This window comes from Carassius gibelio, chromosome B7, assembly GCF_023724105.1.
Source record: "Carassius gibelio isolate Cgi1373 ecotype wild population from Czech Republic chromosome B7, carGib1.2-hapl.c, whole genome shotgun sequence".
Taxonomy (NCBI): domain Eukaryota; kingdom Metazoa; phylum Chordata; class Actinopteri; order Cypriniformes; family Cyprinidae; genus Carassius; species Carassius gibelio.
Genome location: NC_068402.1, coordinates 29,257,848 through 29,275,779, shown reverse-complemented (window position 1 = coordinate 29,275,779; position 17,932 = coordinate 29,257,848). Strand labels below are relative to the sequence as shown.

At 36.3% G+C, this 17,932-nt stretch overlaps 1 protein-coding gene across 2 annotated transcripts in view; it reads right to left on the bottom strand.

Moving 5' to 3' along the window:
- Positions 1-3,156: 3,156 nt before the first annotated feature.
- Positions 3,157-17,932, bottom strand: part of dennd4c (DENN/MADD domain containing 4C) — a 77,009-nt gene continuing 62,233 nt past the window's right edge. The window contains exons 17-34 of one of the 2 annotated variants that reach the window (XM_052560447.1): positions 16,486-16,692; positions 15,712-15,840; positions 13,617-13,764; positions 12,328-12,477; positions 12,109-12,237; positions 11,571-11,720; positions 10,253-11,352; positions 9,441-9,636; positions 9,140-9,246; positions 8,872-9,047; positions 8,434-8,625; positions 7,450-7,618; positions 7,246-7,356; positions 6,857-6,994; positions 6,540-6,657; positions 6,197-6,350; positions 4,854-4,918; positions 3,157-4,585 (exon numbers count right to left, since the gene is read on the bottom strand). In XM_052560447.1, the coding sequence (XP_052416407.1) occupies positions 4,449-4,585; positions 4,854-4,918; positions 6,197-6,350; positions 6,540-6,657; positions 6,857-6,994; positions 7,246-7,356; positions 7,450-7,618; positions 8,434-8,625; positions 8,872-9,047; positions 9,140-9,246; positions 9,441-9,636; positions 10,253-11,352; positions 11,571-11,720; positions 12,109-12,237; positions 12,328-12,477; positions 13,617-13,764; positions 15,712-15,840; positions 16,486-16,692 (3,576 nt within the window). In that variant the 3' untranslated portion in view covers positions 3,157-4,448. The remainder of the gene's footprint in view (positions 4,586-4,853; positions 4,919-6,196; positions 6,351-6,539; positions 6,658-6,856; positions 6,995-7,245; positions 7,357-7,449; positions 7,619-8,433; positions 8,626-8,871; positions 9,048-9,139; positions 9,247-9,440; positions 9,637-10,252; positions 11,353-11,570; positions 11,721-12,108; positions 12,238-12,327; positions 12,478-13,616; positions 13,765-15,711; positions 15,841-16,485; positions 16,693-17,932) is intronic. The other variant, XM_052560448.1, reaches the window with a different exon arrangement.

Below are 17,932 nucleotides of genomic sequence, written 5' to 3'. Positions count from 1 at the left end.
TTTGCTGTGATTTGATATTTTGAGTTAATGTGTATCGTTTAAGAATTGTGTAGGTTGTGATCTAGGACAATTTGTATTAATCTGTGTGTGTCTGTGCGTGCTTAAGTTGTATTCTTTAGGAGCTGCTGGCCTTTATTGACCAGGGTTGATTACTTCCCCTTTAGAAGGTGGTGGTGTTTCTTCATTATGCGCTGTGGTCTTTAGCGTGCACTGGGGTCTTTATTTTGGTATGTGAGTCTGTTATGTAGATTAAGAGCCCCATTTGGAGAGTCTCCCCTTGTGATTTAAGCCACAGTTCCATGACATTTTTTAATGACTAAGGATTGTGCAAGCCTTTCTGAGAGATTCTGTTTTTATTTCATTGATTTTATGCTACTTAAAGAGTCATGAAACCCTAAACCAAAATTTCTGAGATTTTAACAGAGGTATGTGTGTTGAACACCACTGAAGACAATGTTAGCATCTGTTAGATTTAATAGTAGGGGGGAAATGGTTAAATTTTAGTTTTTATACGCTATTTTCGTCTTCCGGGTTTAAAATCTTCATCCTGTCCACGTCACAGGCTGTGACGTGGCAGAGCACGATAGTACTTTGATGAGTCATCGGTGTCTCATAATTATTAATGATACTGAGTTTTTTATCCAATGAGAAGACACTCTCTTAATTATTCATGACACCACGTGGATCTTCCCAACGACAGACTTGTCAAGCAAGCTGTGATATCGCGCAGTAGATGAGTGTGGCGATCATGGGACGCAAGTGTTTGTTTTCGTGGTGCAAAAGTTCAAATGGGTTGCATATGTTTCCCCGCGATGCTGCCAGGGCTAGACTCCGGCTGCGGGCGGTTGGTTGGCCATCAACCACGGACACATCCAGATTATATGTGTGCAGCAAACATTTTTCGAGAGAGAGCTTCGAGAATTGGAGAATGGTGGACTTTGGCCTTGTTGACTACCAATGCAAGTTGCGTCTTGCGATTGATGCGGTGCCAAGTCCCGAGGACTTTTCTATCCTTTCAGAGGTATGTGTGTCTAAAATTTAAACCTATTCGTTTTACTTGCCTTTTGTTAAATAAGCGCTCGTTATTAAAATATTTGATATTTCGATAGTACCTCAATTATATGCTTAATTTGTGTAATTAAATATGTAATATATTTAAATATGTTTGGGAAGTCTTTGGAAATTAATATGTTTGTATTGTCAGCCTAAACTGTGTTGTGAGATGGCGTGTCAGACCGAACAGCCCGCCAAAAAAGATGCAGCATGTCAAACCCATCCCGACATGAAGCATATGTCAACGCAACATCGCTGGAAACCTGAACGAAGGAGCAAGAGTATATTGCACACTTTACAGTATTAAACATCAAAAATCATTAATAGTTTCATAGTTTTTTTAATTTAAGTGTATTAGGCACAATGTATTTATTTCATTTAGAAATATCTAATGTAATAGGCACTCAGGTGAAGCAACAGTCACTGTCCATCTTTATTTGGGGTTCAGCGGGCGCGTAGATCTATGCTATGTACGCAATGTTTTTTTAAGCGATTATTTTTTTTTCTTTTTTTTTCAAATATATGCATTCATAGTGTGTATATAAACAACTTTATATTTTATAATGACAGTAATTACTCATGTACATTAATATGTTTTAAATAGAATTACGATTACTGTAGGATATATGTAGCAGGGCATTCAGTAACTCTTGAAAAGACAAAAATAAAGTGTCAGTGTATTTAATTAGATTTTAACTTTTCCAGTTTTTTATATTTTATTTTTTTTAATTAGTATTTCCTCACGTTTTACCACTTATTTTTAGTGACAGTCGATATGCATGGGCTACTGGCGATGAGAGTTTCCCCCCTCCCCTCTCCTCTCCCCTGCCATACCACACCCACTCCCCTCCCCCCTTCTCACAGCCACCACGCCCATTTCAGTTGCATTTTTCAAAAAGATTGTGAGCTAGACTTGAGCTGAAAGAGGGGGGTTTCATGACCCTTTAAATAAAAGATTTATGTTTAATACCCGTCTCCACGTTTTGCTGGCCACTGGGTAGGGTAATCCAATAGGGCCACCCCAGGCCTAAGCCACACCATATAATAGTTTTAATACAACTGATTTATACTGAGTTAATTATAACACTTTAATTTTACAGATAGCAAAGAACATTTACATTATCAAAGAACATTTTCATTCAGTCTAGCCAGAGTTCGGGCACTCTCAAAAGCTTCCATTATAATCACTGAAGCGGTTTACACTGTGAAATGAAAATCTTACTTGCATTCATCACAGCTGCACTTTGTTGTTTCTGATGGAAAATAATTCAGTCAGCGAGCAAGTGAAGAAAATACTGTGTTTCAGTGATGACACATCTGAATACCTCTGGTTGCCCATTGTATTCATGAGCTCTACAGAAACGTGTTTGATCGGCACCAGCCAGCGATCGCAGATTTGAATTGAATTTTATTTTGCAGCACTGAATGATCTAATCACACTGGTGTCACTGTATCAAATAATTTACATTCACACCAAGGCCATGTTTTAGCCTGTACAGAAAATAAAACTTAATGCTGAATAAGGTTATGCTGTTTATGGGTCAGATCCTCTCAGCATGAAGCAAATGAAAAATATTCTGTCTTCAGATGAACAGATTAAATAAAATTATACAGTTCCAGGTGATTATAAATCTCAAACAGTTTGGTGCATCAGAGCATTTCCTCTTTAATGTGACCATGCAATGCAACCATCCAAGACTTGTATATTCACCTACTAAAAACAACTATATTATCATGATATACCAAAATGTATTTGTCTTTTTTTCATGAATAATAAAAAATAAAAATAAAAAATAAAACACTTCTGCTGTGTATAGATATATATTTAAAGTACATTATGGGTTAAACCATTATTGATTTGTGTGCTCTGTTGTTTAGTAATCTGTAGGTTTTGTCATTTTAGAGAACATTGATGAAGCTGAAAAGAGTTACGCATCACATACAATAAAATTTTCTTGATAATGATACAACAGTTTCAAATATACTTCATTTTGATTTGTTCTAGAAATGAAGGAATGTTTCTTTTATGCTGTCAAAAATACACAAATTCAATTAAATAAAAAGTAAGAATATAAATGGAAATGATAAATAAAATCAGACCAATTTCACTCTATATGTTAATTTATTAGTAGTAAATTAATCGCATATTTTACAAATCCACAAGTTCTACCTTCACTTGATTACAAGGCACAAGAACTATTTTGATTTCTTCAATGATTCATTCGCTAACGGCAGTAACTGAAAGGTTTTTACATCCTTTGGATTCGCATGTACAATGGGACCGGAAAAAGATTTTAATAAAATGAATGGACACTAGTTTGCTATAACTAAATTCATCTAGTAGATTAAAAAGCAAGTTTTAAAAAGATTTCCTGTTTGAGTTTCTATGGACGATTTCCATTCTGTGTTAAAGAGTTGTTTCTGCATACATATTATGAGATTACAAATTATTTTATAAGTGTGTATATATATATATATATATATATATATATATATATAAACACTATGAATGCATTAATGAGTTATTTCACTTCATAAATCATCTCCTCCATTCCGGATGTATGTCACAATATTTCCCACAATACATCAAAATCCTACATTTAGGATAAAAGTAATCCATTTTTAAGAAATAACAGTTTATCACTATACCATCACTTGTATTGATTCTAGCCTGTTTAAGACATTAGAGATGGTTTCTGGAATGTTCTGAAATTCATCTGATTGTCCTCTCTCACAGTATATCACTTTAAGGTGTGGTCTATCTAATAAACATGCTCATAACACACTCTCGCACACACACAAACCTCTCACCTTGCACTGTGATACTCAAAGCCCACATTAACCTTAAAGGGCTCTGTGTTTAAGACTCCACACATATCTAGCCAAAGATCACTCATGTTGAGAAAAGCAAATATCCCAATATAGAAAAATATATATATATAAAAATACATGGCAACAATGGAGAATGATAAAGCAACCATTTCTAAAAGTGCACATCAAATAAGACCATTGTCACTGACACCTCTCCAGAACAAACTCTCCATACCCACAAAATCCTTCCACAGGTCTGCTGAAAGAGAGTGAAAAAGAGCCAGAGTGAAAGCAAGTGTAGGGAAACATCTTACAGTGAATAGATTTTTCAGTCTTTCATTTACTTCCACTGCAGTTTGAAATGGGCTCACACACAAGAGGCAGCGTTCAACATCTGAAAAACACCAGTAAAATACAGTGTCTACCTGCTGTACGGTTGGTGCCATAACATTCTCAGGAATTTCAGAACAAAGAAGCCAGGTCGTTTTTATTTCGGTGGATGATAAAAAGTACCATTTCAGGTGACGGTGCAAATTAATTAAACGACTGTACAATTCTCTCCCTGACTTTTACTGTCACTGAGATCAGATGAACAGGGCTCCGAAGCACTTGAGGCACCACTGCACGCTGTTGCTGTGTGGTCTGTCAATGGGGGATAGGACTTTCAGCTGTTCTGTGCTGAGCTCATTGTATGCAAGCTGGTATTCACGATTAAAGGCCTCTGCGGACGAAAAACAAAGCAGAGACAGTTAAAAAGTAAATCTCACAAGGAAATCTTTGGGTCCTGTTTCACCCCAAAATAAAAAAACATTAAATTGGATTGACAAACCTAATGGTCCTAAACATACACTTCACGTTACGTAGGTGTTTTTTTACTTTTGAAATGCTCTAGACCTGTTTGGTGATATTCACCCTACAGGCATTTAATTAATGTAACAAAAGGAATTGAAAGCCCTTATATGTAAAATTGGAAAATAGCATTCACTTACCAATATCAATGTTCTCCCTTCCTAAGGCAACAAGTGACAGAAACAGCATTTCCCTGTAGATACTCCTGGACATGAAGAGAAAAGAGCAATATTACAAAATGAGTGTGACTGCTACAACCTCAATTATCCAATAATTAAAAAAAAAATGTTTTAGCATGTTAATGAATATGACAAAGTTATTCCGTTCATATTAACACAAATTTTCCCGTACTACGAAGCCCTGCAGACAAAAAGACAATGTATATATTATAGAAAAGAAATCTCTGAGCACTTTTTATGATTTAACAGAAAAGAGGAAGTAAAAGTAAGGAAATAAGGATAATAATAAAACATGGTTTGTAAGTTGATGTCTTTTCTCTCTCTATCTCTCTCTCCTTGTTTTTTTTTTTTTTTTTGCATGTAATGTGAAGAAAGTTTATTTGAAGCAGTGTCCTCAAACTCTCTTCCTTGAGGGCCACAGTCCTGCAGAGTTTATCTCCAACCAGCTCCATCTCACCTGTAGGCCCTGTAGGAACTGAGGTTGACATCACTGACTTAAAGTCTGGGGTCAGTTGAGGAACAGAAAATCTGTTTATTATTATTATTATTACTACGAGTTTCTGAAAAATTGTGCCCATGTGCTGTGTTTTTATAATTATGCAAATACAATGTAGGGCTGGGCAATATGTCCACATCTCGCAAATGCTCTGATTAATAGATAATCTAATAACCTAGAAAGCTGATAATTACATTTGAAGTTATCCAGTTCCCATACATTTTTTTTTTTGCATTTTTACTAGTATGCAATTAGTTCAAGCTAAACATTAATTGCTAGACAAACATCTTATTCTTGATTATACATCTTTGTTTCTTTTATTTTGGAAGGTAATGTTGCATGTTAAAATGGCTATTCATTTTGTTCTGCAGACAAAAAAATAATAATAAAAAAATAAACCTGCATTCAGTATAAATGTAACATTTTGGCCCCCCTTGCAAGATATTTTCAAGCCCCCAACTAAATTTAGGCTAGACATTTTATAATTAAGGAAATAAACCTATTAAATATTATTAAATGTGATTAACCTAGTGATAACGACAAAAAGAAAATGAGAAAACGAAACGTCCGACCATGAACTTTGCATTGATCCATGAACATCCATAAATCAAGTTTAAGAGACACACAGAACCAGCTTATAGCAAACACTAAATCAGGCTTTTTGGTTAGGAAAGCAAGCAAGCTCTATGGCTGCAGATGCAACAGAGGCAAATTCGCATGTGCCATATAGTAAACAATGTGATTGCTTTAAGATTGCTTCAAGCCTAAACTAGTTATATATATATATACAAAATGTTGCATGTCCAACCTCTGGCGTTTAACTTCTGGGCGTTTCTTGATCTCCCTAAGGAGCATGTTGATGGGGCCGTAAACATCGTTCGTCTGAATGCTCCGTACAATGCTGTTCAGCAGAGTCCGAGTCTCCTGGTGGTCAGTGGGGGCTAGAGTGCCCTTTTTTTGCACTGCATGACAATGACACTCACATTCAGTGACATGAATTAGTCTACTGGCAATCCATTCATGAGGTTTCTCTACATTATTCATTAAGTTTATAAAGATGTGCACATTCTCATTTGTAGTTTCTAAAGACATGGCAATACTGAATAAAGAAATACATAAAAATAATTTCAAAGTGCTCCTGCTGTACTCACAGAAAGTCCTCCAAAGCTGATAGAGGGGCTCTGTGGGCTCCTGGTGTAAGTTGACATTGTCCCACAGCAGCTGCACATACACCAGCTTACTGTCCTGAGACAGAGATGTCTGTGGGAGCTACAGGAGAAAAACAGAGAGGGGATCATCATCATGTCAGTTCAGTTCAACCAGCATTTAGCAAACAAGTACCGTGCTAAAATACAATTTAAGGCACACTAATATGAGGCATATTTTCAAAAAGAAGTAAAATACATTTAAAAGTCTAATTCTCAACTTGTTAGTAAGAGCATCAACAGTGTGAATAAATGTCAAGTACCTGCACTCCATTGTTGCAGTGTTCAGATGTGAGAATGAGTCCAGGCAGAACACTTGGCAGGTCTAAACGGCGAAAATACCACACCAGATTCCAGAAGATGATGGGGTGCTGACTGAGGAACTTATGAGTATAGATTACCTGAGAGATAATGGATATGGATGAATTAGAGGCCATACATATATAAAGCCAAAACCACCATACAAGGCAATAGTTGGTTGCCTTCTGCACATCTTAATGATACATACTTAACACAACTAGAGGCCTACACAATTAAAGGATTCACAGGGTTATTTGCCTGAGACTCAAAACAGGAAAGGGCAACAAGGGAAGTATTTGATGAATATCACATATATCTATTGAAAGGTGGAGGTAAAGTCAAGCTTGAATACCTGATCCCCCTCATTCTCTAACAGTGATTCCAACTCTTTGCGAAGGACCAGTGGACCAAGATACGGCACAGAAACTGGTTTTGGGTTCGGCCGCTTTTGACTGAGGGTGTCCTGGAACAGCAAAATACAGAATTAATCAATTGTGAACAATAAGTATAATTCATAAAGTTCCACGAATATAAAAACGGGACATTTCTCACTCACCGCCACCTCTTGTAGGCTGTTGGGCAGGCTGGTAGTGGAAATGCCATGATTGGGTCTGTGGGATGAGTCCAAACTCTGCAGCGGGCCTCCCACGCTGTTGCTCCGAGTTAAAGTGTTGCGTCTCTCCATTAGACCCAGGGGGTCCGAATGTGCTGGCTCTGGTACAAGGCTATGGTGCAAAGTCAGAAATAATAATGTGATCTGAGATTCATGAAACAAACATAAGTTTTGCCCAAAACATTCGCATTTGATCTACTAATTGAAAAAAAAAATACATCTCAAATTTCAGCACCAAAATATTTAAGTAATTTAATAATAATAAATATTATATCACTTACATACAGATCTCAAAAATCAAGAGTTCGGTATTTACGCATACATAGGGTTGCCACCTTCAGCAAGACAAAATATCCACATTCTTTAAAGTATTTTCTTTTATGTTCAACAGAACAAAGACATTATAACTGGTTTAGAACAACTTTTGGGAGTGTAAATTATGACTTAATTTTCATTTTTGGGAGAACTATCGCTTTAAGTCCGTGAGCAAATACTTCTCTGCAAACTGCGTGTTCATCATTAGTTACTGGACAAACCCACTGATAACTTTCCCATTCAGCTGTACATCAGCCGTACAGGTTTAGTGCATATGGTGCACATGTGAAAGTGCTTTAATGGCACTAGTTATAATCGACTCCATCGCTATAGAAACAAAGGCGCTAAGATAAGCTTCTTTAACTTCTTATGAAATTTATTTCATTATTATTGCTATTAGCATTACAAACGGTGCAAAATAATTATTTGTTGATTCAGCTTGTTGGCCTTTGTAAAATACGGGACAAATCGCGTCCTGTATTGATTTGATAAGGGACGCATAATTTTCCATTTAAATATGGGACGATTCCATATTTTAAGGGAAGCGTGGCAACCCTATGCATAAACCACATAAAAGTTGTTTTGTTACATTTCAAGAATGTGCTCACATACATTTTTGGGGTTCCAGTTTGAATGACAGGCATCTCAACAGGACCCTTGCTGTCTTCAGGAGATTCTGGGAAGTTCATGAGGTCTGGAGGGTCACTAGAACAACCCTCTTTCACTTCAGAGGAGCCGGAGGTGGCCGGATGTGTGCTGGAGCTGTTGATACTGTCTCCTGATGTGCTTGTCTTTAAGTAGAAGCTGTAAACCAAAAATACACAGCAGGAGTTTATTGTAATTATTACTCTCTATTAATCAAAACAGCATTTGTTTTTGTGGTGCAAAACACTGAACAAGCCCAGTTGAGTTTAATTTCCTAGTTGCATAGATAATGTGTCATTATAATATATGTATAGTATAATATTTATAAATATTAAAAAAACAAAACTTTTTTAAAATATTTTTTTCAACACAATAAAAGCAAGTAAAAGTGGTTTAGTGACTCACCCTGGTGTGGAGCGCAGGTCGTGGAACTCAACATGGAGAAGAGGGAGAAAAGTCATTTGACAGAAAGGACAGGTGCAGTTGAGATTGGAGTCATCAGCTGTCCAGCCAGCCATGATCTCCTCGTCATACACCAGAGCTTCACAAGACCGACATTGAGAACAGCTGGACATTAGAACCTGCCAAAAAGAAACACGAAGTTCTACTTTACTACTTAAATCTACTTAAAGTGATACTGTATTTAAGCATCAGCAGAGGGCAATGCTCTAACCTCTAAAGCACAATTCTGGTAAATGCTGGAGGTGCTGGCATGATGAGAGGAACTATGTTCAGACCTCTCTGAGTCTGCACCTCTCTTTGAGCGGCCTGGAGTCAAAGCTGTAAAGAATGCCAAAAAAAAAAAAAAAATTCAAACAAAAGAACATGGTTTACATACTATTAACCTTGCACTAACAACACATTATCTTCAAATTAGAAACAAAATGACTGATGAAACAAATCTTTGTTGGCTTCATGCTGATACATGTGTTTTGGAGTGGATATTCAACATGACATGCATGAATGAGTCTTACGTGTTAACAGCTGTGCTCGGCTGGTATCGCTGCTTCCACTGCTGCTGCCCAGGCTGGTGTTGCTGTGTGTGAGCCCGTTTGAGGCTAGGCTGGGCATCAGGCCTCTGGGTAAAGTGTTCTCTGTTGCTCCTTCTGCAGACAACAACTGCTCTTCTAGCCTAGCAGGGAAACTGTCTCGGGGCTGTGAGCTTTCCTCCTGAATCACAGACATTCAAAATATAATCCAGACTAAACATATGTCCAAAATTTACCATGAGGAAAAACTGGAAAGCTTAAGAGATTAGCTTCGGTACTAAACACACATAGGATGTTTTGGTACTGATGATACTTCATGAGATGAACTAGTGGATATTTTTTAGTTTCTTAAACCAAATTGAGGTCTATAGGGACATGAAGATTAAATCAGGGTATAAATTTCCTTTTATTTTTAACATTTTTATGGAAAATCCTTCATTGTAAGTGTTCCTCATGAAACTCATGAAAAAAATAAAGGAAATTCATTCACCCTTTAAAAGCTAATGCTATCATCAAACTTTAGGTAGGTATTGGCATATTTGGACTACGTTATATCCCCAACTTTCATTCATAACAATGCACACACTTAGACCATATTTTTTACATAATAACAAGAATTTTAGTAAAGTGGAAGATTGTTACTAAAGCTGTTTGTTGACCTAATTACTCCTAATTATTCTCTAGAGAGGTTGGGTTACTCAGATTTTGGTTTGTGTGCATCATGATCTCCTATCATGAAGATGCTCAAGAAAACCTATCTGGATTTCCTAATACCTGTATTTCTTACAGTCTCTCACCTCATCATCCGAGTAGGAGTAGGCTGAGGCCACTGCATCCCACATTTTGCTGGCCACATTGGCTGCTTGCTTCATGCCTGACTTGAGCATATCTACTTTAGGCCCTAACAGCAGAGAGTCCATCTTGATGCCTGATATGGAGTTGATGACGGATCCCAGTGAACTGCTCTGTGATGACTTTACAAGCGCAGTCAGCGAAGATGACCTTTGACCTGCAGAGCCTGGTGTCTTGGGGGATTTGACTGCAAATGTCTTAGAGCGTGTGACAGCGGGGCTACGCTTCGGAGTCTCTGTTAAACTAGGAGTTTTGACTGGACCGATCGGAAGGCTCGATCTTCTTTCCAAAGACTGCTTTATTTCAGGAGAGTCTGGACAGTTAACTGATGTGTGGTTTGATCCCTGCTGCAACTCCATGCTGGAAGATTTACTATTCAAGGGGCTCTGGAGGCTCATGTACATCTCAATCTCATCTGCAAGATTTCTTGACACCATAGGTGGAAAGGGCCGTGTGGACTCCTGGCTCTGAATGGAGGTTGCATCCTCAGTTTCTGATGCAAAGAGTGAAAGAGGATCCGCCCCCACCTCAACATCCTCCCTTTCCACAGTTTTAGAGGAGGAAGAACCACTGCTTATGCTTCGGCTAACAACTTCGCTCCCTTGGGGTGTGTCTACTGAATCTTTCTGCTCTATAATTTTACCCACTTTCTCTTCCGCAGAACTGAATGATATGTGTTCCTTCTGCTTATCTTCATGTTCCTGCTGGAGGGCAGAACTCGTTGTAGACTCCATCTTACCCTCTTTAAAGGGAGTGATGGTTGTAAATGGAGGAGGCGTAAGACTGCCGGAGAATGCGGATGCAAGGATTTTTGCATCTGCACCCATGTGATCAGCACTGAGCTCCAGACTGCCCTTCTTTTGTAGCATGCCAGCTTTGCTCTCTGCGCTGAAACTGCAGCTGCGCTCCACAAAGGCTTTCATCCTTTGTTGCTGTCCAGCCTGTGAAAGTTGTGAAACTGTGATTACAGAGTCATCTTCCACAGGCAGGGCCAGATCTTCACTCTTCTTACGGGGAATGAAGAGCTTAGCTGTACACACACCTGCTGGAGACATTTAAGACAACAAAAACAATGTTACTTACTTTATAAAGCTCTAAATAAATATTAGATTTTGCATGTCCAAAAGGAAAAAAAACAACAACAAAATAATGTTAAAGTTCTAAGTAAGTTAAGGTTTCTGTTCGGTGAAAACAAAATGTAGGGAAAATAATTTGTACTTAGTCTTGTTGTTAATCAGAGTAAATTTTCAGTGACTGACTGACCAGTTTCTCCCCTGTCTGCAGTGCTGTCAATATGGACAGGGATCTCAGTAGACAGTTTAACAATGCTGGCTACAGAAGGTGCTATCTCAGCAGGGCTGGAGGGCTCTGTCACAGCTACAACACTGTCTACAGAACTAGCAACATCATCCCCTTTAAAGAGACAAAAAGATGAAACTATCTTAAATAAATTATTCTGATAGCAGTGTATAATAGACAACACAGGGGTGTAAAAAAAATAAAACATTAATGTATGTGTTTGAAGATGTTTAAAGATTATATTATTGGTATAATTCTGTTTCAGTGATTTAATTATCATAGAACCTCAACAAGAATAAAATATCACCCACAAAACAATGCAATTTGTAATTTGAGTGAAATGGCATTGAAGTAGTACTGTGGCAAAGACATTTTTAAAGTATTAAGTCTATAACTTGTGAGAAAATTATTGTATTATTTAGTTATTGCAAATTTGTATTAACGTCTATGCATTTCATCTGCCTTTTAAAGCTACATTAAGTACAACAATCCAATACAGTACCACTTTGGATCTTGGTTGCTTTGCTACTGCTAGTGTGGTTGGTGAAGAGAGGTGGAGAAGTTATAGATTCATCAGTAAGGTCCTGGGCCAGCTCGTTCTTAGATCCATAACCCTGATCAGACTGACCAGCTTATGAAATCATAAATACAAAACATGCTCAGTCAACAATATATAACAGAAACTTAAATACAATTACATTTAATGTCACATCTACAGTACCTGTACTATAGTGACTGTCAATAGCGTCCTCAGCTATAAGGCTGTGAGGGAAAAGCATGTGTTCCTCTACAATAGGCTCATTTGAGCTGTCTATACTGCCATGACTCAGTCTGTCTCCATCAGCACCTGCTGCTGTACCCGCTGAAAGCTCTACAGAAAAATACACACCATTTCACAAATTAATTTCATAATGGTAAGAACTGAAGATAAATACTAAATATCAGTACTTGTTTATGTTACTGAATATTTGCTACCACACATGTCTAAATAAAACTGGTCCTACATTTTAATACCCGTTTTACATTTTTAATTTGAAAGCTACATTTGCTAAATAATTAATGTAAATATAAACCGCTTGCTGGAGGTTGTAATGTGCTCCAAGCCAGCATTTGCCAGGCTACAGGTGTTCAGGTCTGCCCAAACACCTACTGGCCTGTTGCTCAATTAAATGTTAATTGTAGTACAGTTTTGTGAATTTTAGCCTGAATGTTCAATGCAGGCAAACTATTTGTTTTTCCATAGCAATTTTTTCAATTGCATGACATTTTAAATTTTCATGAAACTACATCATACAATTAAAACAATTTTATATGTATGTATGTATGTATGTATATATATATATATATATATATATATATATATATATATATATATATATATATATATATATATATATATAAAACATACATATATATACATATATATATATATATATATATATATATATATATATATATATATATATATATATATATATATATATATATACATACATATATACATATATGTATATGTATATATATGTATATATATGTATGTTTTATATATATATACATACATATATACATATACATATACATATATACATATATACATATATACATATATATATACATATCTATATATATGACCAAATTAAAATCTGCTTTGGTCTCATGAAAGAGTAGTTCCAGGGAAAGTGCATTGCAGTAGCTAGTAAAAGTGTTGGCATGCCATTTATGAACATTAGACCTAAAATTATAAAGTAATATCAGTCTAGTTACTTACCATTCCACTTTTTTATTTCCCATTCCAGTTTGTAATGCATATTTTAATATGCTTGTAGGAAAACTATACTGCTGGAAATGGCAAATGCATTCCCGTCTGACCAAAAGCGGGGATAAAGAGTCCAATCAAAAGCAGTCAACCACCAAACTGCATTCTGTATCTAACCATATCTAAGTACCACAAAGGACCAATATGTATAGAAAATGTCAGATGCATGAGCATAGGAAGGAAGCAACTCAAACCTGTGGTTATCAGAGAAGGTCCTCCTTTAAGTGCTGTTCTACGCAACGCCTGCTTAAACTGCACCACTCCACGCACCAGGTTCCGCATTTTGGTCCACATGAAGAGTCCGCTACGGTTACGACTTGGCCAAGGACTTTCAAGGACAGCCTGGATAAAGCACAGCCATTTACAGGTATGCAGTAACCATGACAATATTTTTCATAATGATAACACACTGACATTTGTAATGGTCCTGAATTTTTTTAATTCAATGGATATGTCAGGTCATTATCATTTTATTAGTGCTTGGTAACAATGAGATTGTTTCATAGCAGCTTCACAGTATTAAGCAGGAAAAAGTAACAGAATCAGTAGTTGTGTTTAGATTACCCTTCAAATTGCGCAAATTGAAATTGCAAACTTTTTTTGCAAAAAAAACTTTTTTATGCTCGCATGCATGATATGGTTTTTCAGGCAATGCGAAAAAGGAATTATTCGCAAAACTGCAGTGGAAACTGCTTTTTGCATTTACAGGTCACATGTTGTATGTAAAAAGTCATTTGATCATTCTTCAATATGCTATAACCTCCAAGAAACTGACATTTATAAAATATCGCCAAAGTTTTGTGCAAATCTGTAATGGAAATGCACTGTGATGCAAACATATAAATACAACAGAAAGACGATAGCATAGGAAGACAATAGCATCATTATTCAGCAAGTACAGTGCTGGTTCTGTTCAGTTCAATAAATGTGTAAAGCTTTTGAACAAATATCAGTTATGAACAAATTCAATCTATCTGTAAAGCAGAAGACAATAGTGACTGCTAAACTCATGAGTGGAATAATCTCATCTGTCAGTGGAGAGCTTTGTTTTAAACTCACCTTTGAAGTTTGCGGTCTACAGGTCAATTAACAATAATAACAATGTTATGGAATTTGAATTGTTCTCAAAACACGTATGAATTAATTTGACAAGGATCATGTCAAAATTGATAAGCGGCAATGTATCCGCAAAACGTTGGAGTATTCATACCAAACTTAATATGCATAATGACAAGATAAGACAAAAATCATGAGACTCCTTCGATTAAGAGCAGCATTTGAATTGAATGGTGCATTTTTTTTTTTATGATCCAAAATAATGTCTCCCATTTTGGGTGTCTGGCATTTTGAACTTTGTATTTTGTATTATAACAGAAGTCTGTATGTGTCATTGACACCATGCCTTTTCAAAAAATGCTAAAAGCTATTGATTTCTTTCGCCTATTGTCATGAGACTGATTTTAATAGATTGCCTGGGCTGGGTCATTTCGTTAACATCAATACCAAATGCAAGCGGCAATTAAGTGTCCAAGAACAACAGTGGCAAAAGTAAAAGCTAAGTATGGCAGGGAGCACCAGACCAACTGCAGTATCTGGTAATTTATACAATTTAAGTCGAAATGGCTGAAAATCATAAATACAACCACTAGTAATATGACTTAATGGTTTATCACATTTGACTAATAGTTGGCAGCTTGGCTGTAATGTGTTGTGGTCAGTGTGAGGTGATAATGACACACTTACAGTTAAGGTCAAAAGTTCCCCATAACAGAATCTACAAAATATTAATTATTTTACCAAAATAAGATCGATCATACAAAAAAGCATGCTATTGTTTATTTAGTACTGACCTGAATAACAGATTTCACATAAAAGACATTTACATATAGTCCACAAGATAACACAACTGGACAACTGAGGGACTCATATGCAACTACTACAGACGTTTCAAGCACTCAATGATGCTCCAGAAGGAAAAACAATGCATTAAGAGCCAGACTGTGAAAACCTGGAAGATCATTGTTGTCTTAACATAGACCAAGTTTGGTCTGTATACACTAAACCATTGCTGAGATGCATGTTCATTTTGGAATGCTCTTTGCCAAATTTGCTTGTGCCTTATTTGAGAATGGACTAATAAACTTGAACAATAAGATATTTACTTATACTTATTTGAACAAATAAGACCATGCTGCTTTGCAATATAAATTGGTCTTCACAGGTCTGAATTGCATTGCTGTGTTGTGCAGTGCTTTTGTGTATGTTATTGTGTAAGGGAGTGTTCATCACCTTGTTGTAGTATCCGTAAGTAATAGCATTTGGTACAACACCAGCCTTTTTCATCTCCATTAAGACACGCACAGCCATGACAGGCATCTCCCACAGACCACACAACTGCATCACCACACGGTAACACACCTGTTAAACACAACGGTTTAGCTGTAGGGTCACACCAAGGTCTACAGACAGTAATTCCTTACATATACCAGTACATGAATACATGACGGAATATACAAGTCACACGAGGCAAATTTAAGTGTCATTTCCTGAAAGAAAAAGTGTAAAGAAAAACTCAACAATGTGTCAAGATCTGAACACAAATAGACAGTACTAAATGCATAACATGCTAAATACATCCAAGCTAAATAGAAAGTTTGAGATGTATTGTAATCTGATCACTCAAATCATCTTTGTTGGTGGTCAGGGATGCATATGTGTTTAATTAATGAAACAAACAAATTCAGACCATCTAAGGTTTAGGGCACAGTTCACTTAAAAGTTGCATAAATAATCCTACATATATATACATATATATATATACATATATATATATATATATATATATATACATATATATATTTAGTTTACATTTGCTTAATTATAATTATATACAAATATTTTAGCTGCGTATATTTTATAGTGTTGCAGTAAAGTGAATTGCAACTAACAATCAATAAGAGATCTAAATCCCTGCAAGATATTTTCAATAATAATACATAAATAAATGTGGCAATAATAATAATAATAATAAAATACATTACAAAATTGATGTTATCTACACACCTCATCAAGCACCTCCACCTCAGAGCTCCTCATCTTGAGCAGAACATTGAAGGCCTGCTGCATGGTGCGGGATTTGGATTGGGCAGTACGCATACTGGCAGGAAGACAGATGAACCACAGACTGTAGCAGTGACTAAACAGACACTTTGCCCACTGGGGAGGATTGGAATAGAAACGCTTTGCCAGCTTGTAGGCCATTTTGATTTCCTGTGTGGAACAAAAAAGTAATGCTTCAGGTTCTGAGACCACAAAAGGGTATTGAAGGGTATTTTCTGTTAAATTGCTTTCAGATGCAAGAAACAGTTTTGTCTATATTATTAAATGAAACCTATTTTGATTGAAACTCGACAGCTGCAGTTACCATCCACTTTCAGAACAGCCTGTACATACTATAAAGAAATTACTTTAGTGTTGCTGTCAGGACTCTGGTTTGATCTCACCATGTTTTCTTTCCTTTTGCTTTGTTTCTGTCTATTCCATGTGCTATGATCGCTCATCTCTGTTTCTCCTTATATCTTAATTTCTCCGCTATATTTATCCTTCTGTGACAGTGGTTACATTTTTACTCTGTGCTGCACAGTACTATATGGTATTTTAGAGTTCTAAACCTTTATCAGGTGTGCAGTTGTTACAGAGGACTTATTTTATTTCTTTGTTCCAACTTCCAAGTGGCCTTGTCTACATTAGTCATGAATAAATTATGTTAAAACGTATAAATGGCTCATTCTTGACAAAAGGCAAAAGAGCTGTGTGCGTGTGCACATTTGAATAATGTCGGGCTGTAAACGGGTTCGGGCTTTTAAAAAGCTGTCAATCAAAATGTACTTGTTGGGCTCGGGTCCTGTTTATTTACAGCTATACCAATGGTCCCCTTTGCGTGACTTGATGGTGATTTCAAGAATTACTTTTCACAGGTGATTGGATGGGATTTATATGCAGCTGTTATGGGCAAACTACCTACTGTAGTTAACACATTACTATTATTTATTTTTTGAAGTGTAAGCTCTTTATTATAATTGCATAAATGTTTTTAAAATAAATAAAGGTGAATTTGAAGTCCAGCAATAAAGAATGGGAATAAATTAAAAAAAACACCTGACAGCCTAAAGCTTCTCATGAAATGTTCACAGATATCTAAAAACTTTATTTATATTACATGACACAACACCTAAATTGAAAAGAGAATACCATTAAATGCATATACATTTGCTTATTTATTTAATTATCTATCTATCTATCTATCTATCTATCTATCTATCTATCTATCTATCTATCTATCTATCTATCTATCTATCTATCTTTACAACTCCTGCTTCAGCAAATGTGTACAATACATTTCTCAATATCGGTCACCTATGGAGTTTTAGTTCCTTGCTACTGTAGCCTTTGGCTTTTTTGGTTGGGGACACTTGACTGATTGCACAGACACTATTGGAGGAGAGCTGAA